We start from the raw sequence: 21,028 nt of genomic DNA on the forward strand, positions 1-21,028 counted from the left end.
CGTTTTTGCGGGTGTACCGTAACGCGAGGCCCGTAAATGAACGCAATAACTCCCACGTGTGCACCACTCCCAAGTGTGACGTCACGGCACTCCTTCGGAACTCGTGTGTGAACAAGCAAACGCGAGCGACTTGGCCAAGCCCTGCGTTGAAGGAAGCCAGCGCGTCCGCGGTCGGCTGCAAGAAGAAATGCAAGCCGCGAGTTGCGCTCGGGTGACTCCTAACGTATGGCGTCTCGATCGCCTTTAATAGAGCTGCGCCATGGACCCGAGCCTATGGCAGTACCAGTTCCGTATCATCATGCTTGGCGACTCGACGGTAGGCAAGTCGTCGCTGCTCAGGCGCTACACGGAGGACCGGTTCCTGGAGGCCATCGATGAGACGGTTGGGGTGGACTTCTACGTGCACTTCTTGGAGCTGGAACCCGGTCTTCGGGTCAAGTTGCAGTTTTGGGACACGGCCGGCCAGGAGCGCTTCAGGTGAGTCCAAAGGACTGTATGACTTTGAAGTCGAGGCCAGGCCAGCGGTCCTCCGTCATTGTGACGTATGTCAGAACGCGTCGTCCATCACCTTTACGCGCGCGCGCTCACTCACTGCCGCCCTTCCTCTTTTACTTGGCTTGTTTTATGCATTCGAATTGAGAAGCAACTCTCATTTAAATACTTTGAAATTATTTCATGATATGAAGATTGTTGAATATTCGATATCCAATGCAATATGCAGCCCCTGCATATTTTGTTGACCATGAGTGGCAAAATGGCTTCGAACCTAATCCGATTCTTAACACTTTCCTCATATCCATTTTTTAACATTACAAACATGATTTTAAAGAATAACTGGAGAAATTGGGGGGGGAAGATACCTTCACTCTGTACTTATGGGCAGTGGCGTGCTGGGACCATTTTTCAACCCGGGAGTTACAAATCCTACCGGCCCGATGGCAGGCGCACAGGGATAATAGAGCACCGCTGTGTTACTTAATTCCACTATTCATGTGCTGACTGTGGGTGACTATCAAAGAAAATGAAAAGTTAAATTAAAATAAGATGGGTCTCTCACACTCACCATAACATTAACGTCATTATGAAGGCCCCTTAAAGCAGCGAAGCGATGGGGTACGACCATTCGTGGTGATCTGACTTAAGTGTTGTCAACAGGCTTGTAGCTGGCGATAAATTCATTCTCGTAGGTCCAGCATCTGATTAAAATGTCCACAAGATGAACACAACCATAAACGCCGGAGTAGTTTGTCCATAAATGTACACTGAAACAACATTAATACTTATCAGAAGAGTGTAGTAACGTGACAGCAATACAACAGATACCTTAATGTGTGTACCTGGCCGCGATTTTGGCCCCTCTGAATGACAACAGTGACACCTAGTGGTTGTAACAAGCATTTGGGCTCCTACACTACATACATTTGAGAATTAAAGGCATGTTGATGATGGAGAAATCACACTAAGGGCAAGAGTGGTATGAATAACGTTTTAATTGAAATACTGAAACTAAAAATGTTAACTTTGCTGGAAAAAAAAATATGAAAAACCTTACAAATTATATAAAGAACTCAACCAAAACTTGCTTTGAATAATACACCAAATGAATCAAGCAATCCGAGATAGTAGACCTGCGTGCAGTTGAACAAACATTCAAGTAACTACAGCATCAATGTGTGCCTAAGGAGTGCTGCTCAGATATTACAAAAAGCATGCAATTAATGAGTTAGTAGGTTCACAACTTTAGTTTCTAAACATTCATTAGTACATTTAATTACACACAGTTTATTATACAAAAACACATAATTCAGGAGGTTAGTAGGGTACTGTAGCATCTAAAGTATGTCTTATGTTGCATTATGTCCGAGGTGGACTATCCCCTTTCAGACATTGCCATGACAACTTCGGGCATCTTCCTGCAGCTCTTCATTTTGACTATAGACATCTACTTTTCTTTGGATTGTTTTATATTGTGTGTTCAATGTTGCCCACTCTGCATCCATTGCAGCCTGGTAATCCTGGAAGGGGGATCCTCCCATCTGCGGTCCCTTCTCAAGGTTTCTCATTTTTGCCCGGTCGGGGTTATGTGAGTTTTTCCTTGCCGTTCTGGAAGTTAAGATCAGGGGATGTTGAGAATAATTGTCAACTTTACCCATGTAAAGCCCCCTGAGATTTCTCTGTGTTTAAGAGCGATATAAATAAACTTATCTTGACATTATGAATATTCTTTCCCATTAATAAAACGATAAACAGTATACTTATCTTCTAAAATGTAAGATAAGAGCTTAAAAAGCACTGCGATTATTCAGCACGCCATTGCTTATGGGATTGGAGGGCTTCATGAATTGTTTTGAAGGCTGCACAGGAAAGTTATTTGCAGGTGAACGCAGGCCAGCAGATCTAAGAGGGAGGTGTGCACCGCTATGGGAGTGGTTATAGTCGACTTCAATCGGGGCAAAAAATGCTGTCGCACTGCGCCTTTTTGTTTTTTTAAGTAAGAAATTCCAGCCAAGAAGGCAAACTTTGCATTCATGGTCTTACGTGGAGGAAGAAGCTGATCGTTTGGCAACACGGCTGATGTTGGGACTCTTTCAGGTCGGTGACGCGCTCTTACTACCGCAACTCCGTGGGAGGCCTTCTGGTCTTCGACCTGACCAACCGCTCGTCCTTTGATCACATCCGGGACTGGCACGCCGAGGTGTGTGAACACGTGCTGCCCCACCGGCTCCTGTTCGTCCTGGCGGGCCACAAAAGCGACCGCGACAGCAAGCGGGCGGTGAGCCGTGACGAGGCAGAGAAGCTGGCCACCGCCTTGGGCGTGCCCTACGTGGAGGCTTCGGCCAAGTCAAACCACAACGTCAACGAGACCTTCGAGCTGCTGGCCCGCCAGATCTACCGGGGCCTGATGAGCGGGGAGGTGGATCTGCACGAGGGCTGGGACGGGGTCAAGTGCGCCACGCCGCTCACTCTGCAGGGACACAAGAACAACAGACTGGCTCGGCCCGACCCAGCCCACAAAAAGAAATGCTGTGACTAGATACGGACCGTATAACAATGTTTTGATGGGCTATCAGAAATGCATTAAAAAAAAAATATGGATGGGCGAGTACCAATACAAGTTATCTGTATTGGGCTGAAACTGGCATTATTTTAAGGCATCGAGTAGTTATGGAGCTTTTGATACTTGCCACCAATACTTATGGTAAAAAAATATGACAGAGTAAGTCTTTCTCGGCAGTAGTTGGTACTAAACTGCGGAAGTTTGACACATGGGAAAATCATCTGCAACAGAAAAAAAGCTTGTCATTTTGTCAAATAAAATTTTATAAAAAGTACAAGCAGTATCAGTACACAGTATCGCTCAAATATTGAATATTGTACGCATATCGGTCTAAAAAAGGTAATATTGAACATTTGTAAAACTAAACATTAAATGTACAGCTCACCGTTAGTCTGAATGTCGTCATTTGTGGAACAAGTGTTTGTTTCTCTTCTACATGTCGCACTACCTAGTCGACAGCCCTGTGTGCACTGAATGGTTGCTGTAATTCTCAAAGGTTTAAAAATATTCCACTATTCAGGCATACGAACCAACCAACCCCAAAAAAAAAAAATTAAAACAAATCAAGAAACTAAACCAAATTTGCCATGGCTCACAAATAGAAAACCCATCAAAGTCAAATTGATGTTTTTTTTGCGCCGAGCGGCCTCGGTCGTATCTCCGCTAATTGCTCGGCTCCCGAGGAAATCGAGTGGATTTGTTTTCAAGACTGACAATTATTCGAAGAACGCCACGGGCGCTGTTGGAAATCGTCGCCGAGCAATGTCGAGAAGTCATCGAGGCAATTACTGGCTGGCGCGCTGGCTGTGACAGATGAGCCTCCTGTGTCCGCAACATTTTTTTTGCCTGGAGGACAGGACACTTTCCTTCCCCAAAGACTCGCATTGTCGGCGTGACGCTTGTGTGGAAAGAAACGGCGAGCAGAGTGATTAAAAGGCACTTTATAGCCCCAAAAGTCACTCCCAATGTCAATAAACAGTCAGGTTCTTTTCCTTCTACCGTGAGGCTCTCTCGTCCTCTCATTTGGATGAGTACCAAGTTGCATGAAATATTACTTTGGTGCTGAAATGTCAGTATTGGAGATTTTTTTAACATTGTGTGATCATATAAAAGGCACAATAAAACTCTCTATTGAAAAATCTGCCAATCATTTGACATGGTTGATTGCAGGCTGATTTGTTTTTCCCTCATCGCGAGTTCTCGGGATGAGAATTGTTACATAATAGTACCAAACTGCAATGTGAACTTTGAACATATAAAAAGCTCTAACGTCAAAGAACCTCCATTTTGCAACCTGCGTTTGGCATCACATGATCTTCACGTGTCAGAAAAAGTTGTCACGATGCAAACTGGTGATTATTTATTGACACAAGACAGGAAGAAAATCAAAAGGAAAGAAAAGTATTTTAGTACATGAGGATGTTGGCAAGAAACTGCAAAATGAGGACAGAACAAGGAAATACTAATGTCATCAATCTCCCTTCAAGATAGCTAATTCAGGACCCCCCCCCCCCAAAAAAAAAATAGAAGATGCGCTCGACAAGGAAAAATGGAGTCTTGCTACTTTTTGGTTGTCTTGCGGATCAGGGCCATCCTCTGCAATAATAAACAAATATTGAGCTTTGCCGCAGCTGGGTTAATGAACATTTTGAAATGTGCGCTTTACCTGTTTGTGAGCCTCTGTGGTGCACGCCTTCTTAAAGGGCCTGATCTCATCTGAACCGTAACCCGGGATCCACATGTTCCATTGACGCTCTGGCAAAAAAAAAAAAAAAAGGCAACGTGCGATTCGCAAGCCAACCTTTAGGATGACTTGAGTCGACCCGAGTGGCTCGTGTGACGCATGAAAAGCTAACTTAACGTGGTCGCAATTGTGTAGGAGAGACGCTCACCCAGGTGCAACTGGACGTCTTTGACTTCCAGGCTGCTGGACTTGCGATGACGCGCCAGCTGGCAGGCGGCCGTCACCACGCTCTCGATGAAGTCATCGGCGATCTGGAGCAGCATCTGCGGAGATGTGTTTGTAATCCACGCTTAAAATGGTGCTGGGAGGACAAAAAAAAAAAAAACATGGGGAAATGTCATCGGCGAGACAGTGACAGACCTCCTCGACGTCCTCGTCCAGCTGCTCGTTGGGGTCGATTTCTCTCACCAGGTCTTGCAGCTTCTTCTTGCTCAGCACCTGAACTCGATCATTTCAAAAATTAGGAAACAGCACGTGTGATTTTTGATTAATACAATTGTGAAAGTTATTTTGGGTCAAGCAGGGAGAATTAATGGCCAGTTCAGAAGACAAAACATTTTCTTGTAAATTCCTATTGTCACATTTCCCCCTATGTACTGCTGAAAATAAAAATTTGATCCTGTAGTTATTTTCCCATAGTAGGACTAAACAATTGATCAAACTCAAATGAAGATTGCGATGTAGTCGAGTGCCATGCAGTTTGTCTCCATGTCACCCACCTGAGATCCTTCGGGGCTGCTTCTGCCTGCAGGACCAGGCGCTCCCATCACCTTCACTGCCGTCGCGGTGCTGTTAGCCATGCCGGCGCCCTCCGTATGATTGGCGGAATGCACAACGTTCGAGTGCCGGGTCACTTTCAGAGGAAACACTGACGATTGGATTGTGTGCAGAGCGGCACCGCGTCCATACACCTGCGATACAAGAGGGGCAATTGTGTCGGCCCCACAATATTAGGGACCCTTGCAGGATTGTTGTGCGATTGAAGCCAATCGAACTTCAACATTTTCAGCTCACTTCCATCTACAGTAACTATTCTTGATTTTATTACCCCACGCGCACACACTTGTTGGCCCCGTCAATCCACAGCAAGTCTCACGTTCTACATGTCAACATGAAATACAACGCATGTCAAGCATCCGATTGCTACAGAAATGTCATTATCCAGTTATTACAATATTATGACGGCGCTTGGAGGACTCATCGCTACGAAAGCAGATGCAGCCTCACTTTCAGCGCCGCACGCAACAATAGACTTGCAATCAATAACAGCGGATGATTCCAAAAGGACTTCTCGTGGCTAACGTGCAAAGTGACGGCGCGTTATGCTAAAAACAATAGCAGCCGTGACGCTTTAACGTTAGCCGACGAAGCTAAGGTTAGCGTCCGTACCTTTTCAACACAGATTGATGCAGATCACCGAATTTATCCTCTTACCCAACTACGCTGACATCATCTGTCCATTTTTGGTGCTGCCACAACGGTAAGATTGATGATATTAATGCAGAAAAAATACGCCTTGAGGCTGCTTCAAAGTAGGGAGTTAAAAAATAGGCAGCGGGATTTCTTTTTTTCGTTCACTCCACTACTTCCGGTTGCCTGCGTCCACTTCCGGTATTAATCCAACTTCTCTCTGACGCCACTCTTAGGATATGGTGAGACATTACAACTAAGTACAATTGAGTCGGTGCATACTTCGCTCTAAAATGCGCCGGCTAGTATATATAATTTGAGACGGGTTTGACTTGTTCGTCCACTTTGGTAAGCCACGCCTGTTTCAAATTCTATAAACAATTTCATAGTTTCGTTTTCCACAAACACACAGGCCATTTAACTTGTACATGCGTATACAAACAACTAGCGATTTGGATAACCAGAAATGGACTACAGCGTTGTATTTTTTTGCCTTGGAATGGCCTCCATAGTTAATGGTAAATCTAAATGTTCTCGGCAAAATCTTAATTCATTCTTCTATTTGAATATATTTCAGGACTGAGAAGTTCACATTTCTTTAAGTATTGCCGCTTTTTCTGTACAGTAAAAGGTAATGTTATGTTTTTACATTGTGTATTTTGCAACTGGAGTTCTACACTTTATTTTCCGGAGTTGCAGAAGTTAGGCCGTTCCCATGGAAGAACCTGTTATGCTATCTCGTATTTCTTTGGTCTGACGTATTAGTTGTGATACAGAAAATAAAAACGTTTTAATTTTTGTTTGCGTGCAGGTGACTTGTCCATTCGGGGACCAAACCAGAACGTTTTGGAAGGTGACAGCGTGACATTGGAGTGCCAGTACTCAGACAACGAGCACAACATCAGCAGCGTAAGATTTGAAAGCTTCTCGCAGGTGAGTTATCGAGGGACTTCCTTGTAAAGCAGGGTTAGGGTTCCTTGTCAACTTTTCTTTTCTGAGGGTCAGCACACATTTCGAGGGCAGCATTACTTTGCACTATTCACCTTCACGCGCAGCTCACATACACGTATGCTACACGGAAGTGCGATGCCTTTCAAAATAAAAGCAAAACAGTTGTATTGCACGCACGACACAGATTTCTTTTTTTTTAAATTAAGTTGTAATCAAATATAATTGACGATTAGCCTCACCGGGCCGGACAGGGACGCACAAAGGGCCGGATGTGGCCCGCGGGACGGATTTTGCCAAGGTTTGTTGTAAAGTAAAGGTGCTGCCTTGAGATATTTTTTTTAAATGTAATGCTCACAAATCCAGAGGCAGTCCTGGCCACTTTTGCACCTTGGGTGAACCACCCATCGCCCCCCGCTCCCCAAAAAATAACTTCTTGCAAACACCATCCGGTCCGCCAAAAACAACCTCGGTTTAACATTGATCACGTCACATACGAGGCGGGGAGGGAGGGGCGAGAGGAGAGGGCTGCTCTTCTGTCAAGCACGCACGAAGAACGAACGAAAGAACCCCGACCCGACACGACTCTCAGCAACAAATTGAAATCACGTGACAATAAGTGTGCCCCAGTGCCCACTGAACAGATTTGAGATGGAACTGACTGATCTAGAATACTGGCAATTTTTTTTCTTGAGGGCGCTCATGCGCCCCCACGTGGATTGCGCATATTGCCTATAACAAAAATAGGCCCTGCACAAATCTCTTCTTTTGCTCTAATGCAAGGGTCACCGACCTTTCTTAAACCGAGAGCTACTTCCTGGGTACTGATTAAGGCAAAGGGCTACCAGTTTGACACACACTTCTGAAATAGCCAATTTGCTCAACTGAGCTTTCACTATGTGTTATTATTGTCATTTCCAGTTCACATGTAAGTGTGATTTTAACAAGAATAGCAAAAATATAGTCAAACCTTGGTTTTTGACTACAATCCGTTCCAGAAGGCGGTTCGAGAAGCAAATCGGTCGAATTCTGAATCTATTTTTCCCATTACATATCCATCCATCCATTTTCTGAACCGCTTAGTCCCCACGGGGGTCGTGGGCATGCTGGAGCCTATCCCAGCCGTCATCGGGCAGTAGGCGGGGGACACCCTGAACTGGTTGCCAGCCAATCGCAGGGCACACAGAGACAGACAACCAATCGCACTCACACTCACACCTAGGGACAATTTGGAGTCTTCAATCGGCCTACCAAGCGTGTTTTTGGAATGTGGGAGGAAACCGGAGTGCCCGGAGAAAACCCACACGGGCCCGGGGAGAACATGCAAACTCCACACACGGAGGGCCGGAGGTGGAATCGAACCCGCACCCTCCTAACCGTGAGGCGGACGTGCTACCCAGTGCTCCACCGCGCCGCCCCCCATTACATATAATAGGAAAAATTTTAGTCCATTCCAAGACTAAAAAAAACGCCTTTTTTCAAAACATTTTTTTCATTTGCGCATTTTTGTCCGATCGTGCAACTGCAGTGCACCACCGAACGCGCAACCGTAGCGCGTCGCCCACCGCGCAACTGCACCGCGCTGGTCGCATTATTGTGACAGAGCCGTCGCTGAAATTTAGAAAATATTTTTAAAGTCCTGATGTACTTTCCAAAATCTAAGTGGACCTCAGTGCGCAGTGAGCTTAATTTGGTCCGATCGCGCAACTGCAGCGCGCCGGGTGCTCATTGCTTTAAGACCGTTTTTGTGTTTTAGGGTGGCTTTACTGCTTCCACTTGCTTTCTTTGGAGGCATGATTACGGGTTAATTCAATCCTCAAAGTAACAAAAATACAGTAACTACGGAGTCAGTCGGCATTCGGGCCGCGCGGTCTGGTTTTCTCGGGTCCTCCCGGCTCATCTCGCGAGGTTCAACCTCCGAATTTTGTTCAACAACCGAAGCAAAAAAATCTCGAATTTATGTTCAAATTCTGATTTGTTCGAGAACCGGGACGTTCGGAAACGGAGGTTTGACTGTAAAATAAATGCTGCTGCTTTGTGAGTACAGCCCAGATGGGCTCCCTCTGGTGGTAGGCAAATGAATTGCTGCCTAAGTACTGTTTAGTTGTATTTAACTTGGAAGTTCAAAACATTTACCGTATTGGCCCGAATATAAGATGGTGTTTTTTGCATTGAAATAAGACTGAAAAAGTGGGGGTCATCTTACATTCGGGGTCTAGACACATTCACAACGCTAGATGGCGCCAGATATCTTTAAAGTGAATGCTGAACTTAACGCCCCAGGCCAAAGCAAACCCTTGTCACGAAGAATAAAAGTGAAAATAGCAGTAACACGAAGAAGAAAAATAAAAAATAGCGGTAAGAAAGAAAAGAGAAGAAAATAAGAGCTAATTATTGCAATTTTCTTGTTTTATCACAGTAGATTGGTTTATTTACATTTCAAAAACCAGAAGCCATTAATTTACAAATGTGATTGCACTTTAGTTTATATCTTTAAATGTTCAGATATTAAGATGTGATAGACAGTTTTTTTGCAAGATTTGAATGAGGCAAAATAAAATGCTTTTTCTCTCGAATTTATTGTTATAATCATTTGTTTCAGATGTACCGTATTTTTCGAACTATAAGTCGCTCTGGAGTATAAGTCGCACCAGCCATAAAATGCACAATAAAGTGAAAAAAAAACATATGTAAGTCGCACCGGAGTATAAGTCGCACTTTTGGGGCAAATTTATTTGTCATAATCCAACACCAAGAACAGACATGAACCAGCAACAACAGGCTAAAGGATACGGTATGCTAACGTGACATATACACAAACGAGGAGCTGAGAACAGGCCTGACGTAACATTCAGAGTTATTCATATAACTATTACATAAATAACACGTTTCTCAATCCATCTGTGTCACTCCAATTCATGAAGCTAAGCAAAGTTACAAGCTACAACACAGCTATAAGCTACGCTACAAAACTACGCTACAAGCTATGCTGCAAGCTACGCTACAAGCTACGCCGAAAGCTGCAAGCTACAAGCCACAAAGCTACAGAACAGAAAACAACATCATGCCTGGAGATAGACACAAAGATCGATTTTGGAAATGAGGAACCTCCTCACGACCAGCATTGACAATTCTATCTGTGAACATCGAAGGGTTCTCCTCTGCAAAACGAACAATCTTAGCCGCCCTGCACAGCACCGGACTTAGCAGAGTTTATGGGACAGAAGGGACAGAAATGTGTTCAGCTGTGGCTGAACCACATCTAGCCAAGCCTTGTAACTAACTGCCATGTAGCCACGATAAGAAGAAGAACTCCAATTCATTAAATCCATCGATCGTCCTTTACGTAAACAATGCCGCGTATGGCGCCGTGTATGGCGCCGCGCCGCTGACATCGGACTCGTTGTAAGTTGCATTTCTAATTATTCCACAGACCCATATAACGATATATAAAGTATATTTCAAATAACTATCATATTACAACAATATTATCAAACCATCTGTGTCACTCCAAATCATTAAATCCATCGATCAAATTCCTCGTCCTTTATGTCAACAACGTCGCGCGCGCGCCACAAAGATCTAGTATATAACTATATTGTAGCATTAACAAAGTACCAGGAAAGACGTGGGTTTGGTAAACGGCTCTTTATTTAACAAAACAAGAGTTCAACGAGCCAACAACTACTAAACTGTAACGATAAAAACATATACAAGTTGCTACACAAAATAAAATATATCAAATAACTATAACATAAATAAGTTTTTCAAACCTTTTGTCACTCCAAATCATTAAATCCTTCAAACGTGGGGCCCTTCGTCATCTTCGTCATCCCGCGCTGCTGACGTCACTTTTAGTTCAAATGACTAATCCCTTGCTACATCGCGGTTCGTTTATCGCGGTTTCACTACATCGCGGATTTTTGAATTTTGAAAATTTGTGAAAAAATTCACATATAAGTCGCTCCTGAGTATAAGTCGCCCCCCCCACCCAAACTATGAAAAAAAACGCGACTTATAGTCCGAAAATTATGGTATTGTAATTATTTTCTGTATAAAAATTAAATTTGGTGTTCAAAAAATCTTTTTTCAAACTTGAGTCTTGAAAAAGAAGGGGTCATCTTATAATCAGGATCGTCTTATATTCGGGCCGATACGGTAAAGTATATTTTGATACATATTTTTCACATATTTTTCTTCTTTATTCTTGTTTCATGTTCTTATACTCACTGCCCAGATTCTCCAGATGTGGCACCCAGTGAGGTCGTCTTTTTGGAGCTTCTGCGACTCTAATATGGAGCAGATGGATGACAAGATGGTGTTGCGCATTTCCCATGTTGCCTGGTATTTCGAGGGTCACTTCCGCTGCGTGTCGGACGACCACACGTTGAGCGCCCCCAACAACGTCTCCAAGACTCTGTCCTTAAAAATACAATGTGAGTGCTGATATCGAATCTTAAATTTATTCTATTTAATATTTAAAAATGTATGTATTTGCTTGAATTAGAGTTTTGTTCATATTTGTGTCCCAGCAGCCAGTAAAAACACACTTGCAGTTCTGTAGCTCTTCTCAGCTCTCCTCAGCGAGGGACCCAAAATGCATTCATAGTTCATAACCGGAGAAAGATTCCCGCGGCGCAGCTCGAATGTTGCCCTTTTGTTTTGCAGATTCAAACGCTTTCCCTCCTCAGCAGGAGATCAAATTTTCAGCGCGCTTTGCGTTACGCGGCGAGGCCGCTCGGACTATCGCCGTCCTCCATCTTCTCCGCGGCCGTCTGATCGACCGCCTCGGCCTCACGGGGGGGATCAATAAGAAGTCGAGATTAGGCGGCGGCGAGAGGACGGTGAGGACGAAGGGCTTCTATTGAGATGGAGGAGAAAAAGAGCCATTATTCACAACACTCCTTCTCAATAAGTCCATTACTGTATGAGCGTTATTGATGACTCACCACGAGGCTTTCTTACTTGAGTTTATCATACGCCAAGTAAGTAAAGTTTAGTCATTGTGAAGTGCTAGCTACGTCTTAGCAAATCCTCAGGGCAGTGCTTTGATTTTCATGTGAGAAACAACTTTTTTCAACTTCAACAACCGTAGCTTGGCCTTTCAGTCCGCTAGCTCAATGCTAACGTTAACTACCATCTACGACACAGCGCTTTATCCCTCTCGCCAAGGATTGAGCTGTCAATCTTTATGCGTGTGTTTTTGGTAGATTTGGCAGCGATACATCTTTCCAGGAAGGGTTTCAGCAGTTTCCTGGGTCTGCCGCAGGAGCTTCGTGTGCGGGAAGGAGACGACGTGGCGCTCGAGTGCTCAGCCAGCTGCTCGGAAGAGCCCAGCTACTATTGGTATAAGGAGGTAAGGCTACAGTGCATAAGAAAACTCTACACACCCCTGCTCAAACAGCAGCTTTTTGTGATATCCCAAAAATGATGTAAATCATTTAAAAACAGTTTTTGGAAAAAAAAAAAAAAAAACTATTGGAGAGCACCACCTGGTGCCATTTTGTCCAGCGTGGCGTCAAGCGGCTTCTTTGGCCTTTTCTTGTCATCTCGTCATTTAAAGAAGGGACGGGCTAAGGAGGTCTGGATGAGAGCGAAGGAAGCCACCTCTCAGCAATGATACGGGCCGAGTTCTAATGATGTTTTCTTTTGACTGCCGGGCAAAACAAACGCTTGAATTATTCAAGCCCTGTGCTCCGGTCGTCGCCGAAGGGAAATGAATGTGATGCACGGTGACGGGGAATGTGCCGAGCGGACAAAAGTTGATGAATTGGCAGATGCGCGCCAGCTTCAAAGTCAACGTCAGAGGCCAAGGCGGACAATACAAAATGTCAAATCAATAACGCTATTGATTTTGAGCGCTATTGAAGAGGGTCAAAAGTCAAGGCGGCGGCGACATCGTCATTCGAGTCTGCTCCGAGCCATCGTAACAGCCAGAATGCTGAGAAGGCACGTTGCCGCACAAGAGAGTGTGGCAAAAGTTCTTCACATTATTATTTCATTTCTTTTTATTAAATCTGTTTGTTAAAAAAAGCTTTCCTTTCAGAAATTGCATTTTACATAACTAAAAAAAATGAATTTTATTATTACTCCAGTTTACAGTTCGGAGGCTGAATTTTCAATCGAAAGGTGTCAAAATAATGGACTGATTATCAAAGTTTTGATTATTTTGATAATTGGGTGTCGATTATTGGGTGTATCTCTAAAATGCATGAAAATGCTTTAAATAAAATGCTTTGGATGAACAATAATAATAATAGATCAATGTAATAAACTAATAGAAATTTTAATCTTTATAATAAATGTAATGTGAAAATTGCAGCGTTGAAAGCATGCTGGATGTCGAGGAAGCGTGGGCGCCGTAGCCCGGCAGCAATGACGGTGGCACACAGACACAATCGGGCCCGCCGGCAGATTTGCATAGAAAATGCTGCTTTGGCCAAAGCTGGCTTGTTTATTTGTTTCTTTTTTTAGGGGTTGGGTTGGAATCGTCTTAATTGGGATGCATTCAAATGGAAACCGTCTTTGTTGGCAGGCGTCGCCGCTCCCAGGAGCCAAATGGTTTTCACGGTGTCTTTTTGTGTTGCTCCTCAGTGCCACCTCCGCGTTGGTTTGGAGCGCCGTCTGTAAATAGTCTTGCTATTTGCATGGCAGGATTCATCCCTCGCTCCCTCGCCATCTCATTACACTTTGTGTCGTCGTCGTTGCCGCATCCCTCTGCAGACGGCGGCCTTATCTAGGTTATTGACTTGTGTAAATGCCCGCGCAGTTTTTTTCACGCTCGGTTGCTCACAACGCCGTAACTGCCCAGCGAAAATAACTTTTAGATGTTCGATTTTAGCATTTTGAAAGTAGGTTGTATTGGACACGATGAGACTGACTTTACTTGGGGAATAGAACTTTTCTCTTGAACTTTCTGTTGCTGTTCCCTTCAGGTTGACGACTGGATCCTGCCTTCACCTGTGATGACTCTGAAGAGCGTGAGCGCCGAGGACAGCGGCGTGTACACGTGCACGGCCGAACACCCCACTGCCCCGCTGAACATAATGCGCAACGTTACCCTTGTGGTTCTGCCCGGTAAGGAAAACGACGGAGAGGACGAGACGATGAATGAAAATTGGTAGCGTGACGGTACGCCTAAAGTCACGATCGTGCCTCAGTTTGAAGGTGACGGCTCATTTCAAATTGCCTCGAGTAAAGTAGTAATGTGCAAAACATCACTTGTAATAACAGGGACATGAAAGATGCAAACTGCAAAAGAGGCCTGGAGCTCTTTCAAGCCACTCCCAGTTCATGTTTATGCTCACACTAAATAGAAAAAACAATTACACCCTGTGAATTGAAAACAAGTAATCCACGTTGGCTGAAGAATGTTCTGCTAGGTTTATGCTAACCTACAAGAGAGATAAAGAGAATGGTAAATGCCACAGACATGTTTAAAGGTAGCATTGACGGTTACAATTTTACAACGCTTAAAGCGATGTATATTTGAACAAAAATTGTGTAGCAACACATGTAGACAGATAATGTACCAATGCTCATAGGCATGTATTCTTTATCCTCTGCAAAGAGCGACAAAGGCCATCTCCACCTGTATCCATATTTATTTTGTGGCTCACGCACCGGAAGGAGCGGCACAAAATGTATCGGATTGAAGCAAAAACATTCATTGTCATTTAGCCATAACTGCACCCCACCCAGCGTCGCCAGCCAATTACATATTTCATTTTCCCCTTAATCCTAAACAGAGCAACTTGGAGCATTTTAAATCAGTTTTCTATTCCCTGGCATGAAGAGCCGCCGACACACCGCCTTTCCGGTTCCGAAGCGCTCGATCACAGACGAGCGTAATGAAATGTGAAAGTCGTGCAAGTCACGTCGATGCCAAATGCGGGCGGTCTTGACGGCCACCGTCCCGCCGGACCGATGCTTCGTCTTTGTCCCAACAGGCAAACTGTCTTTTTTTTCCCCGCTGCTAATTTCATTACAACATTCCCGGCTAATCCAATTAGGGCGCCTCATCTGTCTCCATCATCTTTATCAGTGACCTGTGAGAGGACGGCAGCGTTGGGATGCGCCGGCCGCTTTTAAACGCCATCCTGTCTTGCGCACTAAAAGTGTCATGAAGCTGCCGTGCGTTATTCATGATGGGGGGAGATGGTACGGCTCTGGCAGTTGACTCGCGGGTCGCCGGCGTGCCAAAGTGTCTCTCCTCGCTCCCCCTTGAGCGCGTCTGCTAATTAAACAGGAAACCTCTTGGGGATGCTGCTAATGATTTTTCATCCTTGAAGGCCTTGGGAATGTCACATTTAGCTACTTTGCTACTGGAAAACAGCCAGGTAAAATCGTTCAAAATTGCGCCTCGGCCTGTTAGGAATTGTTCTGCGGTTGTTGAAATTGTTTTTTCAATTAGCGAGGGTCGTGATTCCCAAAAAAACTTAAATGCAGCGGTTACGTAAAAAACTTAATTGACGCCGATTAGTTTTTAGGGACAGATGAGTATCGATAAGTACCGGAGCAATATCAGCCTTAGTTTGAAGTATCGACTATCGAGTTGGAGGTCGATAGCAATCACCGACACTGAAGTCAAAAAATATTTTCACAAATTTTGATTAAAAATACTAAAAAGCGTGAAAACTCTTAAAACAGTAGTACAGTCAAACCTCGGTTTTCGAATGTCCCGGTTCTCGAACAAATCGAAATTCGAACGAAAAATTCGAGATTCTTTTGCTTCGGTTGTCGAACAAATTTCGAAGGTCGAACCTCGCGAGATGAGCCGAGAGGACCCGAGAAAACCCGACCGCGCGGCCCAGATGCTGACTGACTCCGTTGTTATTGTATTTTCGTTACATTGAGGATTGTATTCACCCCTAATCATGCATCAGGACTTTAAAAATATTTTCTAAATTTCAGCGACGGCTCTGTCACAATAATGCGACTAGTGCGGTGCAGTTGCGCGGTCGGCAGCACGCTACGGTTGCGCGTTCGGCGGTGCGTTGCAGTTGCGCGATCGGACAAAAATGCGCCAATGAAAAAATGCTTAAGAAAGGCGTTTTATTTTGTCTTAGAACGGATTAAAATTTTTTACATTATTTAGAATGGGAAAAATAGATACGGAATTCGAACGATTTACTTCTCAAACCACCTTCTGGAACGGATTGTGGTCGAAAACCAAGGTTTGACTGTATTTGACATCCATACTGATTATATTTGCTAAAATAAATCCCAATTGTGAAATGTTTTTGCCGACAGAAGACGCCAGTTGGTTTGAGACCCAAAGCGACCGGGTACTACTGATGACCTCCTTTGTGGCAGCGTGTGTTGTCGTGATGCTGGCAACGGCCCTGAGTGTGTACCTCTACCACAGGAAGAAGCGAGTCAAGACCAAAGTCATGTAAGCCACACCCAACACCTTGATCGCTATGTTGCATGCACATGTGGCAAATGTACGTACAAGTGTTGCCTCGCACATCCGAGCCAAATGCAGCTTCAACTGATTGCTACTATTTGAAGTTTAAAAAGCACCCCGGAATATAGCCACAAGTCAATTACCGTATTGGCCTGAATATAAGACAGTGTTTTTTGCATTGAAATATGAAAAAGTGGGGGTCGTCTTACATTTGGGGTCTAGACATTATACCCATTCACAACGGTAGACACGCCATATACAGTTAAGAACAAAATTATTAGCCCCCCTTTGGAAATTTCATTATTTTTGAATATTTCCTGACTGCTACTTACTAGAGCAATGAAATTTTAGCACAGCATTTATGAGCATATCAGATTTATTAGGAAACCTTTATTACACATAATTTTGCTCAGAAGCAGAACATTACATACAAAACCAAAAAATACCATGGTCAAAATTATTAGCCACCCCTAACATCAATAGTCAATTGTGTATGCTTTTTGCTGGACAACAGCTTGCAGTCGTTTTGTATAGTTCTCAACAAGCTTAAGACAGGTCTCCTGAGGAATTGCAGCCCATTCTTCCTTGGCAACTCTCTCAAGTTCCTCCAGGTTTGATGGTCGTCTGACGTGAACTCTGGTCTTCAATTGTTTCCATAAGTTTTCGATGGGGTTTAAATCTGGGCTTTGTGCAGGCCACTTCAGAACATTGTCTTTGCTCTTCTGAAGGTATTCCTTCACCATTATCGATGTATGTTTCGGGTCATTGTCATGCTGAAACACAAAACGACGACCAAAACCCAGCTTCGAAGCAGACTGTTTAAGGTTTTCCTTCAAAATCTTCTCATAATCTTCTTTCTTCATGATTCCTTCTATCCTGACAAGATTCCCAGTGCCAGCTGCACTGAAGCACCCCCAAAGCATAATGCTCCCACCTCCAGTGGGACAGTGTTCTTAGGGTTGTATGCTTCTCCCTTCTTCCTCCAAACAAAGGCTACATCTCGGTGACCAAACAGCTCCAGTTTAGTCTCATCTGACCACAGAACACGCTTCCAATATTGATCACCTTTCTCCATGTTGTCCCGAGCATACTGCAATCTCGCTTAAAGGTGTCTCTTTTGAAGGAGTGGAGTTCCTCTTGGTCTGCACCCTTGCAGACCATTTCTGTGCAGGGCTCTTGTGACTGTCTTCCTTGAGACATCTATTCCAGACTTCCCCAAGTCATTAACTAGTGTCTTGGCAGTTGTTCGTGGATCTTTCGATACATCTCTGACTACCTTTCTTTCCAAAGATTTTGAAATCTTTCGCTTCCTGCCTCTGCCTTTGTTGTTCTGTACTGTGTGAAATTCCTTGAACTTCTTTATAATGCTTCTGACTGCAGTTCTTGAGACTTTGAATTGCTTTGATATACTTGTATAACCTTCTCCTTCCTTGTGAGCATCAACAATTATTTTTCTTAAGTCAAGACTAATTTCTTTTCCTTTCACCATGATTGCAGACTAATGTGAACCACAGGTAAACTTCAGCCAAGCGTAATATTGAAAGCAACCTCTAGATTTGATTTCAGGTCAATCATTGAGAGCTTGGCAAAGTTTTAACAACTTGTTAGACCAGTGTTTTGGAATATAACTCAACAGATCAACCATTACTCCCACAGGGCTAATAATTTTGACAATGGTATTTTTTGGTTTTGTATGTAATGTTCTGCTTCTGAGCAAAATTATGTGTAATGAAGGTTTCCTAATAAATCTGATATGCTCATAAATGCTGTGCTAAAATTTCATTGCTCTAGTAAGTAGCAGTCAGGAAATATTCAAAAAATAATGACATTTTCAAAGGGGGGGCTAATAATTTTGTCCTTAACTGTATCTTTAAAGCGAATGCTGAAATTAACTCCCCAGGCCAAAGCGAACCCCTGTCACGAAGAATAAAAATTAAAAATAGTGGTAGCACGAAGAAGAAAAATAAAAAACTGCGGTAAGAAAGAAAAGAGAAGAAAATAAGAGAAGAGATAACAGAAAATGGAGAAACAGTAGGTTTATTTACATTTCAAAAACCAGAAGCCATTCGTTTACAAATGTGTGCACTTTAGTTTACATATTTAAATGTTCAGATATTAAGATGTGATAGACAGTTTTTGCATGATTTGAACGAGGCAAAATAACATGCTTTTTTTCTTGAATATACAGTGGAGCCTCGGTTTTCGAACGTCCCGGTTCTCAAACAAATCGGTATTCGAACAAAAGATTCGAGATTTTTTTGCTTCGGATGTCGGACAAAATTCGGTTGTTGAACCTCGCGAGATGAGCCGAGAGGACCCGCATGCCAACTGACTCCGTTCGTTATTACATTCTCGTTACTCTGAGGATTGCATCAACTCTAATCATGCCTCCAAAGAAGCAAGCGGGAGCAGTAAAGCCATCCTAAAACACAAAGACGCTCCTAAAGCAATGCGACAGTGAGCGCCCGGTGCACTGCGGTTGCGCAATCGGACCAAATTAAGCTCCCTGCGCACTGATGTCCACTTAAATTTTGGAAAGTACATCAGGACTTTAAAAATATTTTCTAAATTAAAGTGACAGCCCTGTCACAATACTGCGACCAGGGCGGTGCAGTTGTGCGGTCGGCGATGCGCTACCGTTTCGCGTTTGGCGGTGCGCTGCAGTTGCGCGATCGGACAAAAATGCGCAAATGAAAAAATGCTTAAAAAAGGCTTTTTTTTTTACGAGGAACAGATTAATTTTCATTATTTGTAATGGGAAAACATGATTCGGAATTCGAACGATTCACTTCTCGAACAGCCTTCTGGAATGGATTGTGGTCAAAAACCGAGGCTCCACTGTATTGTTATAATCATTTGTTTCAGATGTACTGTAATTATTTTCTGTATAAAAATTAAATTTGGTGTTCAAAAAGTCATATTTTCAAACTTGTCTTGAAAAAGAGGGGGTCGTCTCATAATCAGGGTCGTCTTATATTCAGGCCAATATGGTATTTAGCCCGGCATCTGGTGAGTCCAAGCATATTTTAAGGGGTCCAGTGCCCCCGTGGCTCCCCCCCTAGCTCCACTAGTGGATCAAGAACACAAAGAACAGCAAGATAGTTTGTTCAACATTTTCAAGATGTTCAAAATTTCTCGGTGACAAGATGTTTTCTATTTTGTGACCATTAAAACAGTTTGGGAATGGTTTGTAAACATCTTTGTAAACATTTGCTACGAGTTTGCCCTGCTCAGTGAGATATGGGCTATGGGCTTAAGAGTGACTTGGGGTAGTTCGTTCCTACACAAATGGTATGATTCTGAGACCCTCTGACGTGCTTTGAGCCACCTAACGGCACCCGCCTGTCTTTTTGGTTTCCGTAGCAATGACAAGTGCCAGAGCAAGCCCATCTACAAGGACAGCACGGAGTCTCTCCACTACAACTACGGAGACAAACAGCCTCTGGTCGCCGTCTGATGATTGCGAGGAGGAAGACGGAGTGCGTGGCCAGAGAGTGACGGATGGTGTCAGGGGGCTACTCAAGAATGTTTATTGATGATGGGCGGCCGAGCGAGCCAGGCTAGGTGGACGGCGCAGTTCACAATAAGTAGCTAGCAAAAAGAAAAAGTAGAAGTGCAAGTGATTGCTTAGGGTTGATGGATTATTTTGATCGTATGGTTATGTTGGAATGTAGATTATAATGATTAACCAAACTTTTCAAATAAGTTAGAGTAACAATTGCTTTGCGGGTGGTCGCCGGGGTACAAAAGGCAGGCAATTTTCTTCCTATATATTTGCCAACGTGGCAGATGATGGCTTTCCGCTTTTAGCATTGTTAGCTAGCTGCTTCTCAGGTGTACGCACTTGAAAATCAATTTTCCTTCTTCCGAGTGCCAAGCTGATATCGAAGTTTGTTGATTTTTTTTTCATGACGTCTTCATCTTGTTCCCATGACAGCATTTAACACTTTCTCAGCAGCTTTTTACAACTTTTGCGCTTTCGTGAAGACCGTTTCACTGACCGCCCACAGTCGCAACATATCGGAGAGAGCGCATTATGAATAATAATCTTCATAATGTTCGATCAGTGGGATGCCACGCGTTGCTCTCCATATGGGGAAGCACTTTTGAGGGCACGAACAGTCAATATCTTCCACAAGTGGGATGCGAACTACGCTCAACACGCATTTATTTTACTTTCCATAGGGGAAAATCTGCAATAAAGACCAAATTAAAAATATTCTCTTCTGTACAAAGTACTACTCTATGCATTGATATGGCTTCAATACACCTTTTACACACACATTGTAAGTGTATTCCAACACACCTACACACAAATTGTAAGCCTAAAATGTACAGTACTTTTTGTCGTGTTGGTGTTAGATACGCGCATGTGCCTTTAAGAGGCAGGGCCTGATCGCCTTGAGTTTGCCGTGTTCTGCATTTTACTGTTCTCCAATAAACAGCTGATTTTAGAGCA

The 21,028-nt window shown here is 43.7% G+C and overlaps 3 protein-coding genes across 4 annotated transcripts; 2 read left to right on the forward strand and 1 right to left on the reverse strand.

Annotated features, from left to right (window-relative positions):
• Nucleotides 1–61: 61 nt before the first annotated feature.
• Nucleotides 62–3,448, forward strand: LOC148392544 (ras-related protein Rab-39B-like). Its single transcript, XM_088386513.1, has 2 exons — nt 62–477; nt 2,593–3,448. The coding sequence occupies exons 1-2, from the start codon at nt 260–262 to the stop codon at nt 3,032–3,034; spliced, it is 660 nt and encodes a 219-aa protein (XP_088242639.1). The 5' UTR covers nt 62–259; the 3' UTR covers nt 3,035–3,448.
• Nucleotides 3,449–4,403: 955 nt separating this feature from the next.
• taf12 (TAF12 RNA polymerase II, TATA box binding protein (TBP)-associated factor) lies at nt 4,404–6,420 on the reverse strand. 2 transcript variants are annotated; one of them, XM_088386516.1, is made up of 6 exons: nt 6,192–6,420; nt 5,522–5,713; nt 5,163–5,240; nt 4,951–5,065; nt 4,725–4,813; nt 4,404–4,654 (listed from the first exon to the last, which is right to left on the reverse strand). In XM_088386516.1, the coding sequence occupies exons 2-6, from the start codon at nt 5,600–5,602 to the stop codon at nt 4,619–4,621; spliced, it is 399 nt and encodes a 132-aa protein (XP_088242642.1). In that variant the 5' UTR covers nt 5,603–5,713; nt 6,192–6,420; the 3' UTR covers nt 4,404–4,618. The 2 variants fall into 2 exon arrangements, with proteins under 2 accessions (XP_088242642.1, XP_088242640.1); XM_088386514.1 differs by having other exon boundaries at nt 6,237–6,419.
• A 152-nt stretch (nt 6,421–6,572) lies between these two features.
• On the forward strand, nt 6,573–21,028 carry LOC148392546 (leucine-rich repeats and immunoglobulin-like domains protein 3). Its single transcript, XM_088386512.1, has 7 exons — nt 6,573–6,730; nt 7,024–7,145; nt 11,398–11,596; nt 12,371–12,516; nt 14,096–14,237; nt 16,413–16,554; nt 19,933–21,028. Exons 1-7 carry the CDS (start codon nt 6,679–6,681, stop codon nt 20,024–20,026), a joined length of 897 nt encoding a protein of 298 aa, XP_088242638.1. The 5' UTR covers nt 6,573–6,678; the 3' UTR covers nt 20,027–21,028.

This window comes from Syngnathus floridae, chromosome 10 (assembly GCF_059516105.1).
Source record: "Syngnathus floridae isolate MCC-2025c chromosome 10, RoL_Sflo_1.0, whole genome shotgun sequence".
NCBI classification, from domain to species: domain Eukaryota; kingdom Metazoa; phylum Chordata; class Actinopteri; order Syngnathiformes; family Syngnathidae; genus Syngnathus; species Syngnathus floridae.